Source organism: Protopterus annectens, chromosome 1.part2, assembly GCF_019279795.1.
Source record: "Protopterus annectens isolate FY-2018-M chromosome 1.part2, PAN1.0, whole genome shotgun sequence".
NCBI lineage: Eukaryota > Metazoa > Chordata > Ceratodontiformes > Protopteridae > Protopterus > Protopterus annectens.
The window spans coordinates 257,106,229-257,129,084 of NC_056727.1; the positions used below are offsets into that span (position 1 = coordinate 257,106,229).

At 41.1% G+C, this 22,856-nt stretch overlaps 1 protein-coding gene across 1 annotated transcript in view; it reads left to right on the plus strand.

Annotated features, from left to right (window-relative positions):
- PNO1 (partner of NOB1 homolog) overlaps positions 1–22,856 on the plus strand; it is a gene marked incomplete in the record, with an annotated part of 355,670 nt that overhangs the window by 18,560 nt on the left and 314,254 nt on the right. The window contains 1 exon segment of the mRNA XM_044055944.1: positions 15,932–16,081. Coding sequence (XP_043911879.1) covers positions 15,932–16,081 — 150 coding nt within the window.

Below are 22,856 nucleotides of genomic sequence, written 5' to 3' on the forward strand. Positions count from 1 at the left end.
TGCCATATCAATTCAGATTTAAGTAGATGTTCATCAACTACTAACCCCCTATCTTTTTAGACCACCCCTTAGATCAGGTTAAGAATGTGCCTAAAAAGGGGCGTTTGTATTTTTTAATTTCAAATAGGTGTTCATATACTCTCTTTAAACTTCCTAGAGATTTTCCTAATATAAAAAGCTGGACAATGCTGGCAACTAGCCAGATAAACAACTTGGGTTGAGTCGCAGTTAAAATACCCATTGAGCTAGCAGCTCACGAGCAAACTCGTATGTGGAAGGGCTTGCCTTGCCCTCTCCTTTCTCCGTGAATATATATCTGGTAATTGGTGACTAATCTGTGAATTACCTTTGTTTATTTTTAATGGGAAAACAAATTTCAGATTGACATGTAAGGATTTGATGCCTCTAATCACCACACTTTCACCTACTGGGATATGCAAGAAAGTGGAATTGGTCTTGTGGAATTGCCCCTCATGGCTGCTTGTGTGGTGCCTATTCCATAGACTGCTCTCGTCCTGGTGATGAGGAATAAATGGTGGACAATGGCTGTGGCTTGATGGTCAGCATGCATTGTAGTCAGAAAAGAGGGAAACAGAAAAGATATCAACATTGGTATCCATGTCTCAGATAACTGTATGTTTGAGCAGTCTAGAGTGAGAGACTGACTGATGCACATGGAGCTTGTCTGGTCCAAGTCTTGCAGGAGTATCCAAGTGTCTGAAGGGTATTTAACAGTTGCACCCAGCCTGCAATTGCTGGCAAACCTAAGTTAAACACAGTTTCTTGATGCATTTAATTTCTCAGAAGTAGATGCAGAACAGCAAGGGATCCAGTTCAGATTTCTGTTGAATCCCGCTGGCAGAAACTCATGTGGCTGAAACTGTGTGGGCTGTGTTGGAGGGCTAATTTGGCTACCCAGTGATTATAGTTTGTTTGTATGGAAGAGTGTATGATACCAACTTGTGGGATGGTGTCAAAAGGCCTTGGCATAGTCGAAGTACGCAATATGAGTTCAGGCTTGCCTCCTGTACTTCACTGACCCATCTGAAGAATCAACTAGATTTAGTAAGAATGCCCCCCCCCCCCCTTTTTACAAATCAAACTGGTATGAGTCCAAGGAATGCAAATCACCTACACCACCTGTGAGATTGTGTATTATTTTAGCTGTTCTGCACTTCATAACCTCACAGATGAGGCTAACAGGTCTACAACTTCAGGATTAAGACAGCATTTTTTTACTTACTCACAGCCCATGAGAACATATGCTCTACACCCCTTTTGCAGTAGAAATTAAAGCTGTAAGAACTTCTTGTAACACATTTTTCCACAAAGACTGCAGAAATCACAAAACAAGAGGCATAAACAATGGCTGTGACATAAGGCACTGTAGAATTGCACTGTTAAATTTAGTACAAAAATTATAGAAGTACAGCTAATGTATGGTATGACTATTTGCTGAAAGGACTACAGGGGAAAAAAGCAGTATAATGCTCACCATCTGCCAAAGAGTGAAGGTACATTCAGTTCAGAGATGATGATGATATTCCCTCTAGGTCTTCTGGGAGGGAAGTGGAAGTACTGGGCCCACAGTCATGATGACAAGAGAAGAAATTAGTTTTTTTTTTTTTTTTACTGGCGGAGGGGGGGGGGGGTTATAAAAAATACTGAGAGAATTCAAGAAGTATTTGAGAACTTCACATCCACCAGCATTAATACATATGGTTCTGGGAGTCTGCATGGTTTAAAAAAAATAAATAAATAATTTACGCCAAATCTGTAATTCGACTGTTGGTCACAGTCACTTTAGGCAACCTATACTGCACAAACTGGGCTTTTGACAATAGGGAACTGAAAATCTCCAGTATTAATAGCGTGTGAATGTATATCTGGTAATTGTTGACTAATTTGTGAACTACCTTTGCTTATTTGTTTTTAATGGGAAAATAAATTTCAGATTGACCTGTAAGGATTTGAACAGCCTGCACTTTATGCGTGGGCACACAGTGTACTGAAGTGGGTATAAACAGTGCAAAAATCTATTATACTTCGCTTGTACTATGTGCCAATTATCAAACCTTCAGCAGTTTGTCCCATTCATTCTAAGCTGGGCAACGGCCAGATATGCGAGGTCATCATTCAAGCAGCCATCAGGGTTTTCTGTAAAGGACTTAATGCAAGAACAGGCTACATAATAGGGTGTTTTTGTAACCTTGCGTTTTGTGCTCCCCTCTTGAGGCCATGAAAGCTAATGTAAGTGTCTTGTCTAGGAAAGCAGACCTACTGTTTATTGTTAAAGCAAACTGCATGGAATTTCAGTCGCATATGAGAGGTCAGCTAGGGCATCGTTATCTGAAACTATAAATCATTGGGTGAGCAAGTAAGTGTCAGAAGAGCTCTTACAGCTGAGAAATTCCTACCCGTTTAAAAAGCACTATTGTAATTGTTTGGTAGCTCCTAAAAATGCCTTACAAAGTATGTTTAGGTGGTATAAAAAAAAATATCACAAATTGAGTCATTTAACAGGTGGTGTTGCGGTAGCATTGTCGCCTCACAGTAAGACGTTGTCCTGTTCGATTCTCAGCTAGAGCGTCTTCTGTGTGGAGACATGCGTGAATGGGTGTACCTTCATTGAAGGTTGTGTGTCAGAGCCGGCAAGTCAGTATGTAAAAATCTACTGCCAATCATTAGCGGACCTGAGTTCCGCTGTGGCGACCCCTAACCGGGAAAATCCGAAAGTCACAACAACACTAAAGACATTTCCTTTTTCCAGGGTGTATTTTTCCCTGCAAAATAAACCACTTCTGTATTTTTAAAAAGGCACAACTTTAGCAGTTTTGTTCAGTAAATATTTAAGACATTGTGTCCCACATTGCTGAGTCTTGAAATGTGGAGACTGAATGCCTGAACATCCAGACTTTAATACTGTAGATCAGTATGTGCATATGGATCTTTAAGAAGCTATCCAAGGGTTTGCACAAGTGTACAAATACTGAGGACATGTGAGCCTGACTGCCATTTTGTAGTAAGCTGTTGAAATTTAAGCAGATATGTATGTATGTAAAGTCTGTCTGTTAGTCAGTTTGTTTATATTTTATGATGCTGCTATTCATCCTGATGTGTTTTATATGTATTAAAGCATTTAAACGAAATACCCTGCCTGTTTGTCATCTATGTTAGAGTAACGAGCAACATGGTGTTAGAAGTGGCATGTCTAAAAGGGCATGGTACTAAAGGAAGCATGGCCAAAAGGACTTGTTTCCAGAAGGAGCTCCAGTTTCTTCCATTTGAGTCCAAGAGGCACCCGGTTGGCATTGGAGGAATATAGAGGAGTGAATAGCTTCTGTTGCACACACAGTTCGCAAAACAGGTCAGAAACAAATGTCATATATTAAAACTTGCTCAAACTGTTTCTTAATCACAGAATATGAAACGAGGCATACAGAATGTTTTAAATGATATTCGAATAAACCAGTATGTCCGATATTCATAGGTTCATACTAGGCTATCTGCCCTAGGGCATTTATAAGTCTAGCCAGAGTGTGTTTTGGCTTTCGCCACCCATTTTAAATTAATTTTGCTATGCCCTTTTTCGAGGTTAGTATACTGTGCCTCTGTCTAACAGTGACACAGAAGTGATACCCGGGGTAAACCTACGATCTCCCATCCACTCATCAAGATTCCTCTTGAAGAGAGTCAATGAGGGACTCTGCCTAACCTGGACTGGGATTTTATTCCAGAGTGAAGGGAGCTTCTGGGTTATGAATCTGTCCCTCCAGCATGTCCTATTTATTTCAGTGCTGAGGTTCAAGTCTCTCGAGCGCGTAGCTCGATGGGATTTGGATTTTCTGAGGTGCAGCATGTCCATTAATTCCGGTTGGACATGGCTTTATACGTCAGGCACAGATCGCCTCTGAGCAGGCGGTATGCCACTGAGTAGAGCTGGAGTTTCTTTAACCGGGCAGCATATGGCATCTGTTTGAGCCCTTTGATCCTCTTGGTGAGGTACTTTTGGGGTCTTTCCAGTTTCTGCAGGTGTCTGGTAAGGTACATCCCAAAAGGGGCATTGTACTCTATTATGGGCCTGATGAGGGATGAGTAAAGAGGCACGATGACCTCCCTTGATCTAGATGTGAATCCTTTCATGATTAGGTGGGCTATATAAAATGTTTTAGAAACCCCTTTGGCCACATTGGTTGCCAAATGAGAGATTGCTATCAACTTGGGTCACCAGGTCCCTAATTACTTCTTCTGTACTTAATGATTACCACCTATGTGGTAATTTGTGGGCACTTTATTTTTGCCAAAGGGGATGACTATACACTTTTTGGCGTTTAGCTTGAGGCCATGGCTCTGGCACCAGTTGTCTGTTTCTATGAGGCCCTTTTGGAGGATGCTTGTGTCGGCTGGAGAGTCGATTATGGCACCCAGTTTGCAGTCATCTGCGAACTTGGTCAGCCACAGTCCTTCCGTGTTGGCCTGTACCTCCGAGAAATATATACCGAACAAGAGAGGTCCCAGGACTGAGCCTTGTGGGACGCCACTTGTAATTGAATGTATTCTATTTACTACAGAAAATGTTTGAAATAAAGTCTGAATTGCATAAAACAAATAACATAAGAGGAAACTGCATTTTCGCTAAGCCCATATTTTTCGTATTAAAGGTATTCAAGTTATCAGAAGCGTATAAAGCGTTCATATGTTTGTGCAGTATTAGTTATTTCGCAAGTCATTTTGGAGCATATTTCACAAAGTACAGTATTTTGAAGAGTTTATTGTGCATTTGAATGTTGTTACCAGCTCACAGAACAGTTTGTTCATGCATAATTACAAGGGCCATATTTTCAGTGTGTTTGTGCATACTTTGTGGCCATGGCAGACTGATTTTGAAAACACAGTGCACTTGTGTTTTACAGTAATATTGCAGAGAACTGAAGAGTGTTTGCGCAAGAGTACGACATTTTCATACAAGCTCCATTTTCTGATGATGATGATGATGATGATAGTACAAAGGAATTTATTGTGCTTAATTACGGATTCAGAAGCCATAGAAAGGGAGCGTTCATTTGTGAATGCATCTGCTGTCTATGCAGTAGATGGGGAAAATGGTCATATTGTTGTACCAGCCGAGTCAAGGGAGGACCCCCCCCCCCCCAAGTGCTTAAAACATAAATTTAGAGAATTGTGTAACCCCCCCAGACAAATATTACAATGAAAAGCACTTATATACAAGAGATCAAAAAGCCTGGAGAAACTTTTGCAACATATATAAACTTGACTTGAGAAACAAGGCTAAAACATGCAGATTTGGTGATTTAAGGTATGAGTTGATAAAAGACAGACGTGTGTGGTATTAAAGATGATGCTGTGAAAAAGATTTTGCTTTGTGTCAGTGATTTAACTTTAAATAAGGCCATTGAGATTTGTCAGATGTACAAGCTCACAGAGAAGCACACACGTATGCTTACAAATGAGAGCTGTATGCTTCCAGTAACTTCTAGAGCTCATGTTAATAGTATGCAGCACTTGGTTAAAAGAAATGGGCCCAAGCACATGGCAACAACTGTAGCCCCTGCAGCACCCACTGGTAAACCCCTGCAGCACCCAGTGGTAAACCCTGAAAACTTTCCAGCACATTCCAGATTTCGCACAGTCTCAGTGAAGCATAAGAGTGAGACAGCAAACGGGCATAAGAGTGAAGCTGCGTGCCCACCCAGTTTCTTTGCCAGCTGTCGTAATTGTGGTGGAAATCATGAATCTGAAAGGGAAACATGTTTAGCTTTTGGGTATCAATGCCACAGCTGCAATAAGTGGAATAATTTCAAGAGGTTTTATAAATCAAAGGGCCCACATTTTTTATTAAAAGGGAACATAGTTGATCAGTTAGAAAGCTGCAACCCTATTCTTTGTGTTGATGGTGTGTCAGTGCTTCATGAAACAGTTAATGCAGTAGATTTAGGGGCAAAGAATGAAGTATTTTGTACTGTTCGCATAAATGGAAAATCCATACAGCTCAAAGTTGAGACAGATTCCAAGCGCAATGTTATGTCAGCGGAAGCATTTGCTAGAGTATGTCATGGTTAAAGGCTTTATTTTGGCACAGTGTGCGAAGTTTGTTGCTTATAGTGGTGAAGAAATTCAGACTGAAGGCTTAGTAGTGCTTTCATGTTACTCTGCTGGAAGATGTTACAACTTATTTTATGTGGTCAAGAGGCACGTCCAGTCATTATTAGGGCTCAGAGACTTTTGAAAATGGGATTGCTTTCATTTAATAAGGAAGTCCACCGAGTTAGCTTGAAAGACTACTACTCAAACTTTGCCTAATACATTTTTTTTCTACCCATGCCGATCTTTTCAAAGACAAACTAAGGAAGATTCCAGTTGTGTTGTCCATGAAGTTAGACCCAGATGTCAGTCCAATTAGCAGGACAGCTTGAAAGGTTCCAGTAACCATGCAGAACAGAGTCAAAGATGAGTTAGATAAAATGGTGCCACAAGGTGTGATTTGTCCATTTGGTTCATCCCCTCTAACTGAATGGGTTTCTTCCATGGTGGTAGCTCATAAGAAAAGCTCAGATGACGTCAGAATATGTATTGATCCACGAAATTAAAACAAAGCACTAAAAAGACCTCCTAATCCAATGCGCACAGTCAAAGAATTTGCAGCTCTGATGCCAAATGCCACTGTTCTTTCTGTCTTTGATGCAAAGAGTTCAGTTTGGCAAATTCAGCTTGACAAAAAATCCTCATTGCTAACTCCTTTCAGTACTCTATTTGGATGGTAGAGATTTTTGGAAATGCCATTTGGGATAACAAAGCTATGTCAAACCCAGAGCTATTGGACATGCGTCATGTAAAGAAATCCCAATCTCTCCAAGCTACACGCTCTAGGGACATAAACCTTGTCACTACAATAAACAGAACATGCTGGAGGAATAGATTCTTGTCCCAGAGACTTCCCACTCTGGAACAAACTACCTATCTGTATCAAACAAAGCTCCTCATTAGCACTCTTCAAGAAAAATCTTGATGATTGGATGGGAGATAGGTAATTCACCCCGGGGATAACTTCTGTGGCTCTACTTGACAGGGGCACAGGAAAATCATTTTCTTAGTTGGCAAAAGCCAGGGTACCGTTTGGCTAGGCTTATATAGGCTCTAGGGTCAGTAGCCTAGTTACCTATGAACCTATACATTCTGCAAGTGAAGTGTTTCAACATGCAGTGAAGCAACTTTTTTTCTGGGTATCCTGTTGCCATTATAGTACACAACATAGTAGTATGAGGTAATGGTGAAGCTGAACATGACGAACATCAGACATTCTGGAAAGAGCATGTCAAGTGAATCTTAAGGTCAGTCCACAGAAATGCAAAGTCAGGTTACAAGAGGTTACTTATATTGGTCATTTATTTGGTAGTTCAGGCCTATGACTAGATTCTCTTCAAAGCAAACAGCCTTTCTCGAGATGCCAGCTCCAGACCATGTTCAAGCCCTGCAATGTTTTCTTGGCATGGTCAGCTATGTAGGCAAGTTCATACCAGACTTGAGCCAACTTTCAGCATCACTCGGAGAGCTGACAACATACAGATGTATCCTGGTCTTGGTTAGAGCAACACCGAAGAGCATTTGATGTCCTGAAAACAGAGAATTGCCAATCCACTAACTGTCCGATACTGTGATGTTCACAAGCCAGTTACTCTTTCATGTGATGCTTCAAAATTCGGTCTTGGTGCAGTCATTCTACAAGAGGGGCAACTTGTTGCCTGTGCATCGAGAACTCTTATCCAAACTGAAATGCAGTATGCTCAGGTTGAAAGAGCGCTTTTGGCACTTGTTTGCATGTTCAAAGCTCCAAGATTGTTTGTTTGTTTATTGTAGACCTATCCAGATCGAAAGAGACCACCAACCTCTAGTCACTATCTTGAGAGAGCCTATGCATTCAGCTCCAGCCAGATTGCAACTGGTGATGCTAAAATTGGAAAAGTATATTTTGCTCTTGTCTACAAGAAAGACAAACTTCTTAATCTTGTTGATACATTATCCAGATCACCCAGAAACACCACTGAACAGCATGAGAATGTGAATCTTGATTTTGAAGTCATGGAAGAGAGAAATTTTCTTCCACATGTTTTGATGAGCTGAGAGATCACACAGCCACGGATCCAGTTTTACAGAGGCTCAACCGCTTTATCAATCAAGGATGGCAGTCAAAGCAATCCAGTTTACCGAAATAAGTGCAACTTTATTTTCCATACAGAGGTGAGATTTTGTATGACAATGTGCATCATAATGAAAGGTCCAAAAATAATTGTTCCAAAGTCCTTGCAACACAACTCAAGTTGGTTCGAGATTGACCTACTTCCTAACCTAACATCCAGTACTGTCATTACTAAGATGAAGCAGTCCATGGTAGTCCACGCAGTTATTTCTGACAATGGCATCCAGATCACAAGCCCACAGTTCACAAGATTTGTCAGAGTGGGACTTTACTCATGTCACAAGTAGTTGTGAGTTTCCACAGTCAAATGGTTTGGCAGAAGAGAAGTCAAAATGAGATAATAGTGATGTTTTCTTGAATCTCCAAGGTATTCCTCATGATAAACATCTTGGTTCACCTGCTTGGAGATTTCTGTCAAGACAAACCAGAACAACATTGTCAATTAGTAGTCAATTGTTGGTTCCATGTGTCAAGAACAACAGGTCAGTGAAAACCAGTCTGTTGAAAAAGCATTTAACCCACAAGTCCTGCTACGGTAAGACCAGCAAACTGCTTGGCCCATTATAAGTGGCAAGGATGCAAATGTCCAAAGGTTATGATTGGATTGGAGTCAAAAGTATTTGCCCTGAGCCGAGATTGTACATTGTGGAATCACAAGGAGCAGAGTTTAGGTGGAATATGAAACATTTGATGCCGGTGTCCGAGCCTTATACCACAGCACATAGCCTGTGAGAGAGACTTTTATCTCAGAGTAAGTTTTCTGGTGTTCCAATTCCAGAGGAAATTTCCATTCCTGTGATTAAATCCTGAAATTCTTGATGAGGATTGTTCATCAAAGACTGTCCCTGTTGCTAAATACAGTTCAGATTGTTATGTTGCCAGATCCGGTCATATCTCCAGACTATGTAACGGGTACACAGCAACTTGGACATGAACATTGTATTTTGTTTCTAAGGTCTATAATAATGCATTTCTAACTCCAATGTTGCATTTACTAAGGGCAATCTTTCTTAGAGGGAGGATGTAGATCAGTATGCGTGTATGTATCTTTAAGAAGCTATCCAAGGGCTTGCACAAGTGTATAAGTATAGAGCACTTGCAAGCCTAACTGCCATTTTGTAGTAAGCTGTTGAGATGTAAGCGTGCATGTATGCAAGGTCTGTCTTTTAATCAGTTTGTTTTTATTTTATGATGCTGCTATCCATCCTGATGTGTTTCTGTGTATTAAAGCATCTAAACGAAATGCACCACCTGCTTTTCATCTATGTTGGAGAGGGACGAGCAACGAATACCAAGTCTAAGATTGCCATTTCTCAGAATATTCCCTTTTCTCTGAGGTATAATTATCTCGGAGTTGGTATGTAAAAGTTTGGGAGGAGGGATGCAGAGGGGTTTAAAGAAGAGCAAAGTTCAATATTCACTCTTCTCATGTCAACAGGACTCAGCATTACAGGTCTCACGATTTCAAAAGGAATCCGTTTTGCTCCCCTCTGAAGCATTTCTGTCATAATCAGTTTCCTTAAATTAAGAAATTAAAACAACCAAAACATATACTCAAAAAGCTGTGAAGAGAGGAACGGACGCTCGAATTGCTAAAATTAATTTATTGTAAAATATTATTGTGAAGCGCTTTTCGTTTGCCTCCTTAGGCAAACTTCATCAGACAAAACTAGTGCTGAAAAACAGGCTCATATATACGCAAGACCAATTACCTTGACCAATTGGTCACAATTAAGTGGTAAATCCACTTTAAAGCCATAGAATCACAAAAAACCTAAACATCCTGGATTAAGTTAAAAATCCTAAACTTTAAAAGGACAGGTATGAAAACAAGCATGTTAAACAGTAACCAACAGTGACACTATATAATAATGAATACTGTACAAAAGGTGACACAACTGTGTGTATCCACTAATGAGATCTAGTGCTTGGTTAAATCGCACTAAACAATCCTCTTTTAAGACTTAATAATTTTAAAATGCTGGAAATTGAACAATGTTCATTCAACCCTGGGTAATGGTAAGCGTTTAACCTAATCTGCCACTTCAACTCGTGTTCCTCCAACTTAACTTGAGTTGGGCCACCCCTAATACCATAACAAATCTGATCTATGACCATAAACTTAAAAGAATGGTCAGGACAGGAAAGTATATGCTTAGCTAAAGCATTATCTTGCTTCACCTTTTTAATCGCATAAATATGTTCATACATGCGGTCACGGAGCCTACGCTCCGTCTTACCTACATAAAACGCTGGACAGTTCTGGCATAGGGCTAAATAAACTATCATATTGGAATTACAATTAGCTCTACACCTTAAATTGAACTGTCTGTTGCACACACTAAACCTATTAGATTCAATAACAAATCTACAATAGTTGCAAGCCTGGCATTTATACATGCCTGTAGTTCTTGACCGTAAAGGCCGTTGATACTCAAACATTGATTTTAAGTTGTTTGCTTTCCTATATGTAACTTGTGGAGAATGGCCCAACTTTGCGTAAACATTAGTGTCGATTTTAAAAAAATCCCAATTTTTTTTGATAATATTCCAACAGCTGTTGCTGTCAATGTTAAAAGTAGTAATAAATCTAGGGTTTTGAGTGGTGTCAAATCTAGAAGAATGCTGACACGTTGTCTCAATGTCAGCATTAATGTCAGTGACCTGATAGTGTGAACCCTTAAACTTAAAGAAGTGGTTTATAAAACTTGTTACTACGTTTGTTTGTAACTTCGCTTATAAGCTCATCCAGCATAATCTCAGGGTAGCCACGAAATAAAAACATGCTCTTAAGTAGCTCACATTCATTGATAAAGTCAGTGTCGTGAGTCACTATTCGGGCCGCCCTGACAAGTTGTCCTTTAACAACAGCTTTTTTCTGAAAGAAGGGGTGACAACTAGTATAATGTAGAAAAGAGTTAGAAAACGTGGCTTTCCTGTGTACTTTAGCAACATAGCAAAACAGGTTCAAGTCTTTGGATAAATAGATGTCTAAATAAGCAATGTTTTCGTAACTAAATGTAAAGGTAAAGTCCAAAAACTTAGTTGTATTATTAAAGTGTTTGACTAACCTACATCCAAAAGACTAGTCACCATTTAGTAAAATAAAAATGTCGTCAAGGTAGCGGGTGTAATAAACGATACCTTCCTGAGCTAATTGATGGTTAAATACATATGTATGTTCCCAATGGGCCATGACTAAATTAGCAATGCTAGCCCCACATGGGGAACCCGTTGCCACACCTACCGTCTGCAAATAAAAGTTTTCACCAAACATAAAGTAGTTCTTATTGAGGATCAGATCCATTAATTCATTGACTAATTCAATGTCCCTATTACTAGCACCTTTTCTCTTCAACGTTTCGCCCACCCAGTCAATAGCTATAGTGTGACGAATGCTGGAATACAAATCCTTAACATCAACTGTAAGGAAATTGTACCGGGAATTGAAATCTAAAGATTTTCTCGAGGAAGGACCAGGAGTCCTTGCAAATCTGGTTTTCTTGAACCACATACTTCTGTAAAATCGCATCTACTACTTTGGCGCAAGCATATGTAGGTGACCCGCGCCCATCGACTAGAGGGCGCATAGGAGGATTAGAGATGTCCTTATGTATTTTCGTATGCCAAATAAATATGGATACCTAGGATACATTGTAGTTACATAATTGTATAGTTGTTGGTCAAGACGTCCTTCTATATACATTTTTTCTATACAATTCTTTATAACATTATAAGCTTTATTAATTTCTGATCTAGAACTTAAAGCATAAGAAGTGTTCAATAAACGTGTCATACGTTCAATGTAGTCTGTGTTGTCGAAAATCACAAGACCCCCTCCTTTATCCGGTTTACAAATGCGTATGTTACTAGATCTAATATACTCTAGGCATTCTTGTTCAACACTACTCTGGACATTGCCATTCCTACTAACTGGGCCTTTAGCAAACTTCTGTCTGTCTAGTTCACCCATTTGTTCAAATACCTGAATAAGTGGGTGCAAGGGTGGGTTAAATGTGCTCGGAATTCTGAAAGATGTGTTGGTATCAAAGAGGGACTCGCCTCCCATCATTAAACGGAAGTTAAGTTTCCTCGTAAACATCTTAACATCAATGATAGTTTTCACAAAATCTACATTCTGCATAGGCACATAGGTATACCCCTTAGAAAACAATTCTACCATGACTGGTGAAACTTCCACAGAGGAAAAGTTATAAACCTTAAAGTCTCCATACGTGTTAGTTGTGATAACTGTTTGTTTAAATGTTCAGACAAAACAGCATTTTCAGACTCTTTACCCAGTTGTACAATATCACTATCGTACAAATCAGAGTCAATATCAAACACAATGCTGTCCAATGAAAGTTCACAGTTAAACGAAAGGTTGGAGTGAAAAGGTTCAGATCCTAAACCCGTATTTAGTTCTTAAAATTGTTCCCCTTTCGGTTGGAACGATTCCTCTTTCGGTTGGAACGATTCCTCTGCTGGCGTTGCTGTTTGGGTCGTGCCCCTAAAAAATTGGGGTCTTGAGAGTTAACATTGTGTTGCATGGTCTTATTGTTGTTAATATTCTGAATCCTTTCACTCCGCCTAATTTCACTTGGTAAAGGGTCTTGTCCAGTTGTTACATCGTTTACCAAGTTAGTGTCATGGTAACTGTTAACAAGGCAGTCACTAGAGTTAAGCATAGAAACTGTGCTACTGTTGCCATGCTCATTTGCCCTGTTCGAAGGACGCCATACCTGAGCTGAAGGTGGATTAGGGTAAGCAAGACCTTCCCTATAAGCTTTACTGTCCCTATCAAGTTTTTTAATTTTGCTATTCTTAAGCTTAATTAAATAGTCGTCAATGCTAGTAAACAGTCTTCCGTATTCGTATTTATATCTGTTAAACTCATTGTCCGTTTTGATTTTATTATCCAAATCACCTGCTTCAGTTTTTCAACAGATATAGTGTAGTGCATAATCATAAGTTCTAGGAGCTCAAAGCCATGCCGATCAAACATGGCTATGAGGTCTTTGTGGAATATTGAATTAGCTAATAAGCCCGTTGGATATTGGTAATGCCCAAGTCCTTTCGGAACTATCCTGTGCGACAGGCACTCTTGAAAATAGGAAATTTCTAATTTAGTTTTTTTGATTTTAACCAAAATAGTGTCTAATAATTTTAAATTTGAAACAATATCAACGGTTTCATCCATACTGTCGTTACAATGCAGTTGTTCTCGGTTAATGACAGTATTAAAAGCAAAATTCTCAGAAACCCAAGATGAAATGTCTGGATATAAAAAAGAGTTATTGCTCACCCTCGTTTCTGCTCGGGAGTCCTGTTGATTGGGAAACTTTGCAAGCGAAACTAAAGACACAGTATTTTTAGTAGACACATGTGCAGTCTCAGTATTCGTCAACGTTGGAACTTGAGCTCTGGTGCAACAGGAAACCAGAGAGCTGGAATTAACGTTTGCTGATGGAACAGCAGGAACTGTTAAAGTCGGAACCTCTAAGGCTGGATTTCCCCTCTGCCCTTCATTATCATCTATAAAGTTCAAACTTAAAATGGCAACGTGGCTGGTTGCAGTATTGTTAGCAACTTCATGTTCCGCCAAAGGTAAAGGTAGAACCAGACTGTTTGTTACTAAGGATGGTAACGAGCACAACCTCTGCTGTTGCTTCTCAATCGCATCCAATCTGCCAAGCAAAGAATCCATTTTGCTGAGCAAAGAATCCATAATGTTAAAGTTGGTGCCACCCAAATCCTGATTGGGAGTGGCGATAACACTAGTATTAACAGTTGTCCCAGCATGTCTTAAAATCTCCGGTGTAGCATTCAGAAAACTACCATCCTGGCACACAGCTGATTCAGACGCCATAAACTAAGAAATTAAAACAACCAAAACATATACTCAAAAAGCTGTGAGGAGAGGAACGGACACTCGAATTGCTAAAATAATTAATTTATTGTAAAATATTATTGTGAAGCGCTTTTCATTTGCCTCCTTAGGCAAACTTCATCAGACAAAACTAGTGCTGAAAACGAGGGTGAGCAATTGGTTAAAAAAAAAAAAAAAGCTGCATTTTTTTTTTTTTTTTTTTTTTTTGTCTGAGTTCAGTATTTAAATTCAGCAAGTTTGACTCCTGAGTTAGATGTTATAAAAGTGAACGATAGGGGCATTAGTACTTTATAGAAGATTAATTTATTTTATTTTTATTCTTTTATTATTTTTATTTTCTATTTGTTAACCAGAATAGATCACTGATGTAACTGAACTATTTTCAGTCTTCAGTCTGCATACAGTAAACAAACATACATACTAAATGTGTGGGTGTGTACATGTGTGTGTATGTATGTATGTATGGATATACTTAAAATTATTGAGATGCCCAGCTGTAGCTGTTGCTAATGACAACAAAAGGTTGACAAAAGCAATGTTCATATGTTATTATGCATGCACCAAGGAATAACCTCACAGCATGCAAATAAAGTAATTTTTAGTAGGGAGCAAGTCCTTTCCATTGCACCCCAGACCCTCTGCCAGTTTTATGTTTTAACTCAAACAGGAAAGGGACCATTCCCCAACCCTAGTAATACTGTGTCTCGCACATCTGTTAATCTAATTGTGTTGACTAACAGATGATGGCTTTAATGATAGACCAATAAATTACTGGCTGTCTTATATATAATAATGCCTATCTAGGCGTACTAAAACGTTTTATTAAGGATCAAGTTATGGAAATTGAAAGTCTAGGTGTTCAGCTTTTATAATTGATTCCCTAAGTATGTCTTACTTTATAGGTTGTATTCCGTACAAAGGCAGAAAAGGAAAGGAGAGAGGAAGCAGCTTATGAAGACCATCATAGTTGGATATTAGCTGGAAGTCAGTTTTGATGTTAGGTCAAAGTAAACTTTGTCATTTAGGACTACACAAGTGCAGCCTAAATGAAATTCCAAGCATCAACTCACCAGAGGAAGCAAGGATAACAAGAACAACAATGTAACATTTCAGTTTAAAAACATGTTCAATACAATACCCACACAAGGATAAATAAGTCGGTAATAACAGCAAAAACACAGAAGTTGCCCCCAGACAAGTCATAAGAAGAATACTGTACATAGCAACATGACAGTGTACAAATGCACATGTTAAGGTTGTCCTGCTTTGTTCATATGCATCAGACAAACAGCAGGCAGTTGCACATGAATAAAATATAATGCTCCATCAAAGAATAAAAAAATATATTGCACACTTTTCAGCTGAGCAACGTATTGTGAATGATTATTTAATCGGTGGCTGGTATCAGAGTTTATAAGTCTCAACACTGTTGGGTAGAAGCTGTGTAAGTATCTGGTGGTCCTGCAGCGGATACTCCGATATTTCTTGCCTGAAGACAGTTGTGTAAACCAGTCATGTTAACATAGTGGCTTTGAGTAAGTGTTTTTTATAAGTATATTACAGCCTTCAGTTCTGTCTGATTTCACTTCTGAAAACCATGCATGTGGGACCCACTGGACATATCCATGTCACCAAAATAATGGAAATTAAGTATACCTAAACACTTTAATTGCTTGACTTTTTGTTTAAGGGCTGCCTGAATCCTTAGTTACAATGACATTTTTGTGTGTCCAATTCTTCATCCTGTAGGGGAAAAAAGTGTAGAGTTGTGAAGTAATGTGTTTTTTTAATGGAGCCTCTTTTTATTGTTGCATCTCTGATTGTAGGATGGGAAGGAAGAATTTCGTAAAGTGCCTGTGCCCCCTCATAGGTACACTCCTTTAAAAGAGAACTGGATGAAAATTTTCACACCTATAGTAGAACATTTGCTGCTTCAGGTTCGATTCAATCTGAAAACAAGAAATGTTGAAATCAAGGTAACTTCGATACTTTCAATAGCTGACTGCTGATCTGCTAGTTCTTTAACCATTTGTGCATGCATGTTTTGTGTGTCAGGACTACTTTAGGTGCATGCAGAAAAACTTGTTGCACCCAGTCGCCAGGATCGGAATCTTTTAGTAACAACTATATCCATGATAAACCATTGCTACATGCTAATATTACATCTGATGTTATATATCTTTATTCATTCCTTACTGTTAGGACTTTGGTTCCATCCTCGGAACTGACACGGCCGTTTCCAAGCTCTCGCCAGCCAAAAACTCTCAGCTAAGACCTACCTATAATGCCCCACTCATAGTTACTCAAGATCTCATTTGTGACATTCCTCGTCAGATGTGCCTAGCCATCTCTCTCAAAGCTGAGTGGAAATTGGTGATTTTTGGTGTAGTTTCTCTACAAACTTGCTTGTTTTTTAGTCAGTTTAGCCTTTTCTCACTATCGCCTATAACCTACTTCTATTTCCTATCCTTTACCTTGGTGATTAAATTTCTACCATCGTTGGTACTGTCCCTCTCTCCTGCCTTTGGTAGGCCTTTCTTTACAGCTTGTGGTATTTTCTAAATACCATCGACAAAGTTAAGTTGGGGTTTAAACAGTGTCACAAATGTTGGGCGTAAGATGCCCAACTCTGACGGCCACACTCGATGTGTTTACTGTTTGGGCGTAGACCATATTAAAGCAGATTGTGACATTTGTGCTAGTTTTAGCATTCACACACTAGCAGAGCGTAAAAATAAGCTTATTTTGAAAGGTTTAATTAAAACACTTTTTTCGGAGGCTCTATCAGGGTCGGAGGTCTCACTGCCTCCAAAGACCAAAAACACAAAGAAAACTGAGTCAATCCGTTCCTACATCTCCTTCAGTTACAGAACTGAGTCAGCTCCGTGCTTCCTCAGCTCAGACCTCTTCAGCACCAGGCCCTGTCTCTTCTCCCTCGGTGCCGTCTATGATAAACTCCTATTTCGGTTCCAGCATCGGCACCACTGACTTCGGTGCCATCCTTGGTACCAACATTGGCTTCCACGACTATACCTGCTTCTGCACCATCCCTGGCCACGGTGCCGATAGCTTCTTTGGCTCCACAAATTATTACCTCTGCTCCTAAAGTCAAATATCTCCCAAGAACCAGATGCTCTCCAACGCACTGATTCTCCTCCTTCAGTAGCCTTCTTTAGATCCACCAGAAGCTTTTCTGAACTAGACATAGTGCGGGTTGTGGTCCAGCGTCTGGCAGCTAGGGGATTGCCCACTCCAGCTAGACCTTCCATCCCCCTTGGCTCAGAATCCTTCTCAGCATATTCTCATGTTTATCCTCCTTCTGCCTCTACCCAGGCCCAGAGATCTCAGTACCGATGTCCACCCCGGTGCATACTGTCTCGGCTCCGACTGCAGATTTTTCCCTGTTGGCACCGACCACCCTTGCTGCATCAGCTCCGTTGGAGCCGGTGCTCTCTCGGAGCAGTGTTTGGACTGTCGGCACCTTGGTACCTAGCACGGTGCCTATTTTTTTTTGCTGGTGTTGTCTATGTCCATGGCTCGACTGCTTCCACTCCTCAACTGAAGGTGGGCTCCTCGGGGCGGGGTGTGACCCCGGTTCAGAGGTTGTCCTTCTCTGTTCCGGGATCCCATTCCTCCTTGGGTGGGCCTGCTTTCCAGGTGATGGAGAGGGTTCTTGCTTCCCGCAGGCTCGAGGTCAGCATCAATGACATCAGCATCAGCACCCCCGCACCCAGCATGTAGCTGTCCAAACCCCCTACTTCGGGATCCATGGCACGGGAGCCGCAAGACCTCCCTTTGAAGGGAACCCTTTCTCTGGAGTCCCCCTCAGAAGATCCCACTGGGGAGCTACCCCGAAAGAAACTCTGCAAGAGGAAGCACCTTGATTCCGCTGAGGAATCTATCACTGTAGATGCCGATTGTGATGAGGGAGAAGGGTCCCCACGGTCTCCCCCCAGAAGATGTCTCACTCGGAGACTTTCTCGAAATCCCCAAGCAGTGGGGAGACTGGAAGTCCTCTAACCCTTCTTCTGAGGAATCTGTGTTCTTGCAGGCCTTCCGTGCCTTGCCGCCTACGTCCTGGGTGACCCCACTTGCAGATGAGCTTGTTAAGCTGATCGTCCAGGCACGCCACCAAGAGGGAACTGGCAGAAGATAGTTCCACTGTCCATGCTCTGAACAGTGAGTCTTGGGCCATGGACAGACTAGGGAAGCGGACCTATGCTTCAGCGACCTTTGCCATTTGGTTGCTGAACTATCTTGCACACTTCACTCCCCTCCAAAGAGACCTAATCTCTGAAATGTCTTCCTCTTTGGCAGGTGCACTGCCTGATGAGTTGCATGACACTGTCGCCTCGCAGCTAGCTACCCTTGTATCTATCTTGAATTCCTTGATGCGTTTGATATCTCACACCACTGAGGGAGCAGTCCGAGCTGCCGCATCAGTTATTGTCATGAGACATAATGCTTGGATGCGGTTGTGAGATTTTGCAGACCCCTTTAAATCTTCCTTCGTCAATGAGCCTGTCGACGAATCTGCATTTTTTGATCCCAAAGTATGAGACATACTAGCACGAAGTGAGAAAGACTGAAAAACCTTGTATGCTGTGAGCATATGCTTTTCCACTCCCCAAAGGTCCTACTCCAGGAACCAGAAGGGAGGAAAAATGTGGTTCAGAAAATCTCAAGGATCTTTTCGTGACACTCGCGGTGAGCAGTCCCCCCCGGGGCAGAGGGGGAAACTCATCTGGAGGACACCCCTTTCGGGGTAGAGGGGGTCCGCGTAACCAGGGCACTAGAGATTCTTTCTCTGGCCGACCCTACCAGCACTCCTGAGCAGCGGCCCGATTGTTTTCCTTTGGAAGCAGTCGGGGTCATTTTTCTCTGCACCTACCAGCCTGGCAACTTATTACTATCGATGTTTAGATGCAGAGAATAATATCCAGAGGCTACCAGATAACATTTGATTTAATTCCCACACCCGTCAAACGAATCCCCGATGTGCCACCCAATCAGAGGGAAGTAGCAGCGTTAGAAATAGAAAAGATGCTAAGAAAGAGTCATCCAACCAGTCCCACCAGACCAGAGAGGATCCGGGTTTTACTCTAGGTTCTTTTTAGTGCCAAAATAGACAGGGGACTGGAGACTGATCCTGGATCTCAGCCAATTGAACAAATTTATCAAACCTCAAAAATTCTGGATGGTCACGGTACAGTCCATTCTCTGCTTCCTAGAGAGAGACAACGGGATGTGCTCTATAGACCTCCAGTGTATTACCACATAAAGATGGATCACCACTCCCGGAGGTTTCTCTGCTCCCGGCTAGGAGCCAATCACTACCAGTTCAGGGCACTGCCATTCAGTCTCTCAACAGCCCCCCCAGTGTTCATCAAATGTATGGCAGTTGAAGCTCATATTAGACTACAAGGATTCCAGGTGTTTCCATATCTAGACGATTGGCTCCTTACCGCCCCAACCAGGAATCTTCTAATCTGCAGCCTGTCTTACACTCAAGCCCTGCTCTCTGCCTGGGAATTACAATCAACAAGGACAAATCTCAAATGTCCCCAACAAAAACACTGGAATTCATTGGAGCAGTCTTCGACACAACATCCTGTCAAACTTCCCTCCCTCCTCACAGGCTTTCAAAAGTAAGACACCAAATCCAAGCCCTCCTTTCACAGACCTATGTACCAGCATGCCTTGTACTGCAACTCTTAAGCTCCATGGCGGCTGCCATTACTCTAGTACCACTGGTGAGGTTGCACATGAGGATACTGCAGTGGCTCCTTTCTGCACAATGGTCGATCTTAACTCACCCACTCGACCACATGATACGTCTTACAAACCTTTGCAAGGAAGAAATACTATGGTGGATGAAGTCACAATCGAAGCTTTGGTGTGGACTGTCCTGTCTTCCCCAGCCCATGGCCACTGTGACCACGGTCGCTTCCCTGTTAGGGTGGGGGGGAGGCTTTTCCAGGGAAGGATGGTCCAAGGCACCAGGTCCCCCATGGAGGCCAATTTGCACATAAATGTCATGGAACTGAGGGCAGTTCTCTTAGCGTTGCAAGCGTTCCATACATCCCTACCTTCTGGGACCATTGCAGTTCAGTCGGACAACATGTCAGTCGTCTGGTATATCAACAAGCAAGGCGGAACCAGGTCTTGCCCCCTGTGTCAGGAAGCCATGAGGATTTGGCACTGGACGATAGCTTCCATCCACTTTCTTATAACAACGCACATTCCCGGGAGTTCCAACCTTATTGCAGACAATCTGAGCAGGAACATCCTGATGCCTCACAAGTGGTCCCCGCAATCCTGTGATAGCAGATCAGATTTTCTGCCACTGGGGCAAGCCTTGCTGTGATCTGTTTGCTCCCCCCCAAACAACAAGTGCAGAAGCTACTTTGCCCTGATCCCCCCTCAGGGGGAACCCTCGAGGGATGCTCTAATGCACGATTGGCCCTTGGGTCTACTGTATGCCTTTTCTCTGTTTCCCCTCATCCCAAAATTCCTCCAGAAAGCCCAAAGGTTAAGAAGCAAAGTGATCCTCATTGCCCCTTATTGGCCCCGTCAAGTCTGGTTCCCATTACTGTGGCCTCATCTGATTCACAGCTTGTGGATCCTGGATCATTCCCAAGGTCTGTTATCTCATCCTCAGGGACTGATTCATCCCAATTTCAACAGCCTCAAGTTCACAGCTTGGTTCCTCCACTTCCAATGATTGCCAGGCTGCCTGACATCTCATCTCCTGTTTGTGAAATTCTTCTGGCTTCACACAAACTTTCCACCAGGAAAGTTTATTCTAGTAAATGGACTAGGTTCTCTATTTAGACCAAAGATCAGAACTTAGATCCTTTCTCTATGCCTATTCACAAGATCCTACAATACCTGACGACTCTTCTCCATGCAGGAGCCTCAGCATCGACAATCGCTGTACATTTAGCAGGTATCGCCAGTTTTCATAATGGATTTGATAATTTTTAAGTTATGTCACACCGCCTGTGCAAGACCTTTTTAAAAGGAGTATTACATGTTAAACCTCCGGTCAAGCCCCCCCATAGAACCCTAGGACTTGACCTTGGTTCTTCAGTTTCTCACAGGCCCTCCTTTCGAGCCCTTTGATTCATGTGATATAAAGTTTTTTGTCATGAAAGACCCTACTTCTAGTAGCACTTACCTCAGCGAGAAGAGTATCTGAGCTGCAGGCCTTGAGTGTCAAGAGACCTTACTTGAACTTCCACAGGGATAGGGTGTCCCTTTTGTACTGACCCTTCTTTCTTGCCCAAGGTCATTTCTGGATTTTCCATTAACCAATCTATTGACCTGCCAGTTTTCTTCCCTCAACATTCTAACAGAGGGGAGTACCTTTTGCACACCCTTGATGTGCATCGGCAGCTTCGTTGTTATTTGGACAGGACTAAATCTTTCAGGAAAACAGATAAATTGTTAGTAGCCTTTGCAGGACCCAGATTGTGTAAACCTGTCTCCAAAGTGACTTTATCCTCCTGGTTTAGAAACCTCATTATCTTTATCTACCAACAGAATAAGCTATCCTTGCCTTCCAGGATAAAGGCTCACTCTACCAGATCAATGGCTGCTTCTGTAGCTTTACATTCCAGAGCCTCTATATGATATCTGCGTAGCAGCCACTTGGGCAAGACCTCATACCTTTATCTCTCATTACAAATTGGATTTGGCCTCCAGGGGATGAACATCTTTTGTTTCTATGGTACTCAGGAATATCCTTCCTTAGGGTGACCCAGGACTCTTGTAGTAACAGTAAGGAATGAATAAAGATTTACATCATCAGATAAAGAAGTTATGTCTTACCATAACGTTCCGTCTGTATTGTAGATCTTTATTCATTCATTACTTCCCACCCTCTTTCCCCCTGCCTGGACTCCTGGTGGACTTTAGGAACTCCTGGTTGGGGTATTTGCTCAGACAGAGCCTCCTACTGTTTTTCTCTTACTGTCTCTATTTTGTATAGGGGCGAGCAAACTCGATCTGGAGTAACTATGAGAGGGACATTATGGGTAGGTCTTAGCTGAGAGTTTTTGGCTGGTGCGAGCTTGGAAACGGCCGTATCGATTTTGAGGACGGAACTGAGGTCCTAACAGTAATGAATGAATAAAGATCTACAACACAGATGGAACATTATGGTAAGACACAACTTCTTCTTTTGCTGAAAAGCTTCATTATTTGTGGGGAAAAAACACGTGTGTGTGTGTGTGTGTGTGTGTGTGTGTGTGTGTGTGTGTGTGTGTGTGTGTGTGTGTGTGTGTGTGTATATATATGTATATATATATATATATATATATATATATATATATATATATATATATATATATATATATATTATATATATAGATAGATATATAGATATAGATATATATATAGATATAGATATATATATATATATAGATATATATAGATATATATAGATATAGATAGATATAGATATAGATATGTGTGTGTGTATATATATATATATATATATATATATATATATATATATATATACATGTACACAGTGCAATGAAAAAGTATTTGCTGCCTTCCTGATTTCTTATTTATGTGCATGTTTGGCACACTTAAATGTTTAAGATCATCAAACAAATGTAAATATTAAAGATAACCCATGTAAACACAAAATGCAGTTTTTTAAGTAATAATTTTATTTATTAAGGAAAAAACTATCCAAACCTACATGGTCCTATGTGAAAAAGTAATTGCCCCCCTTGTGAT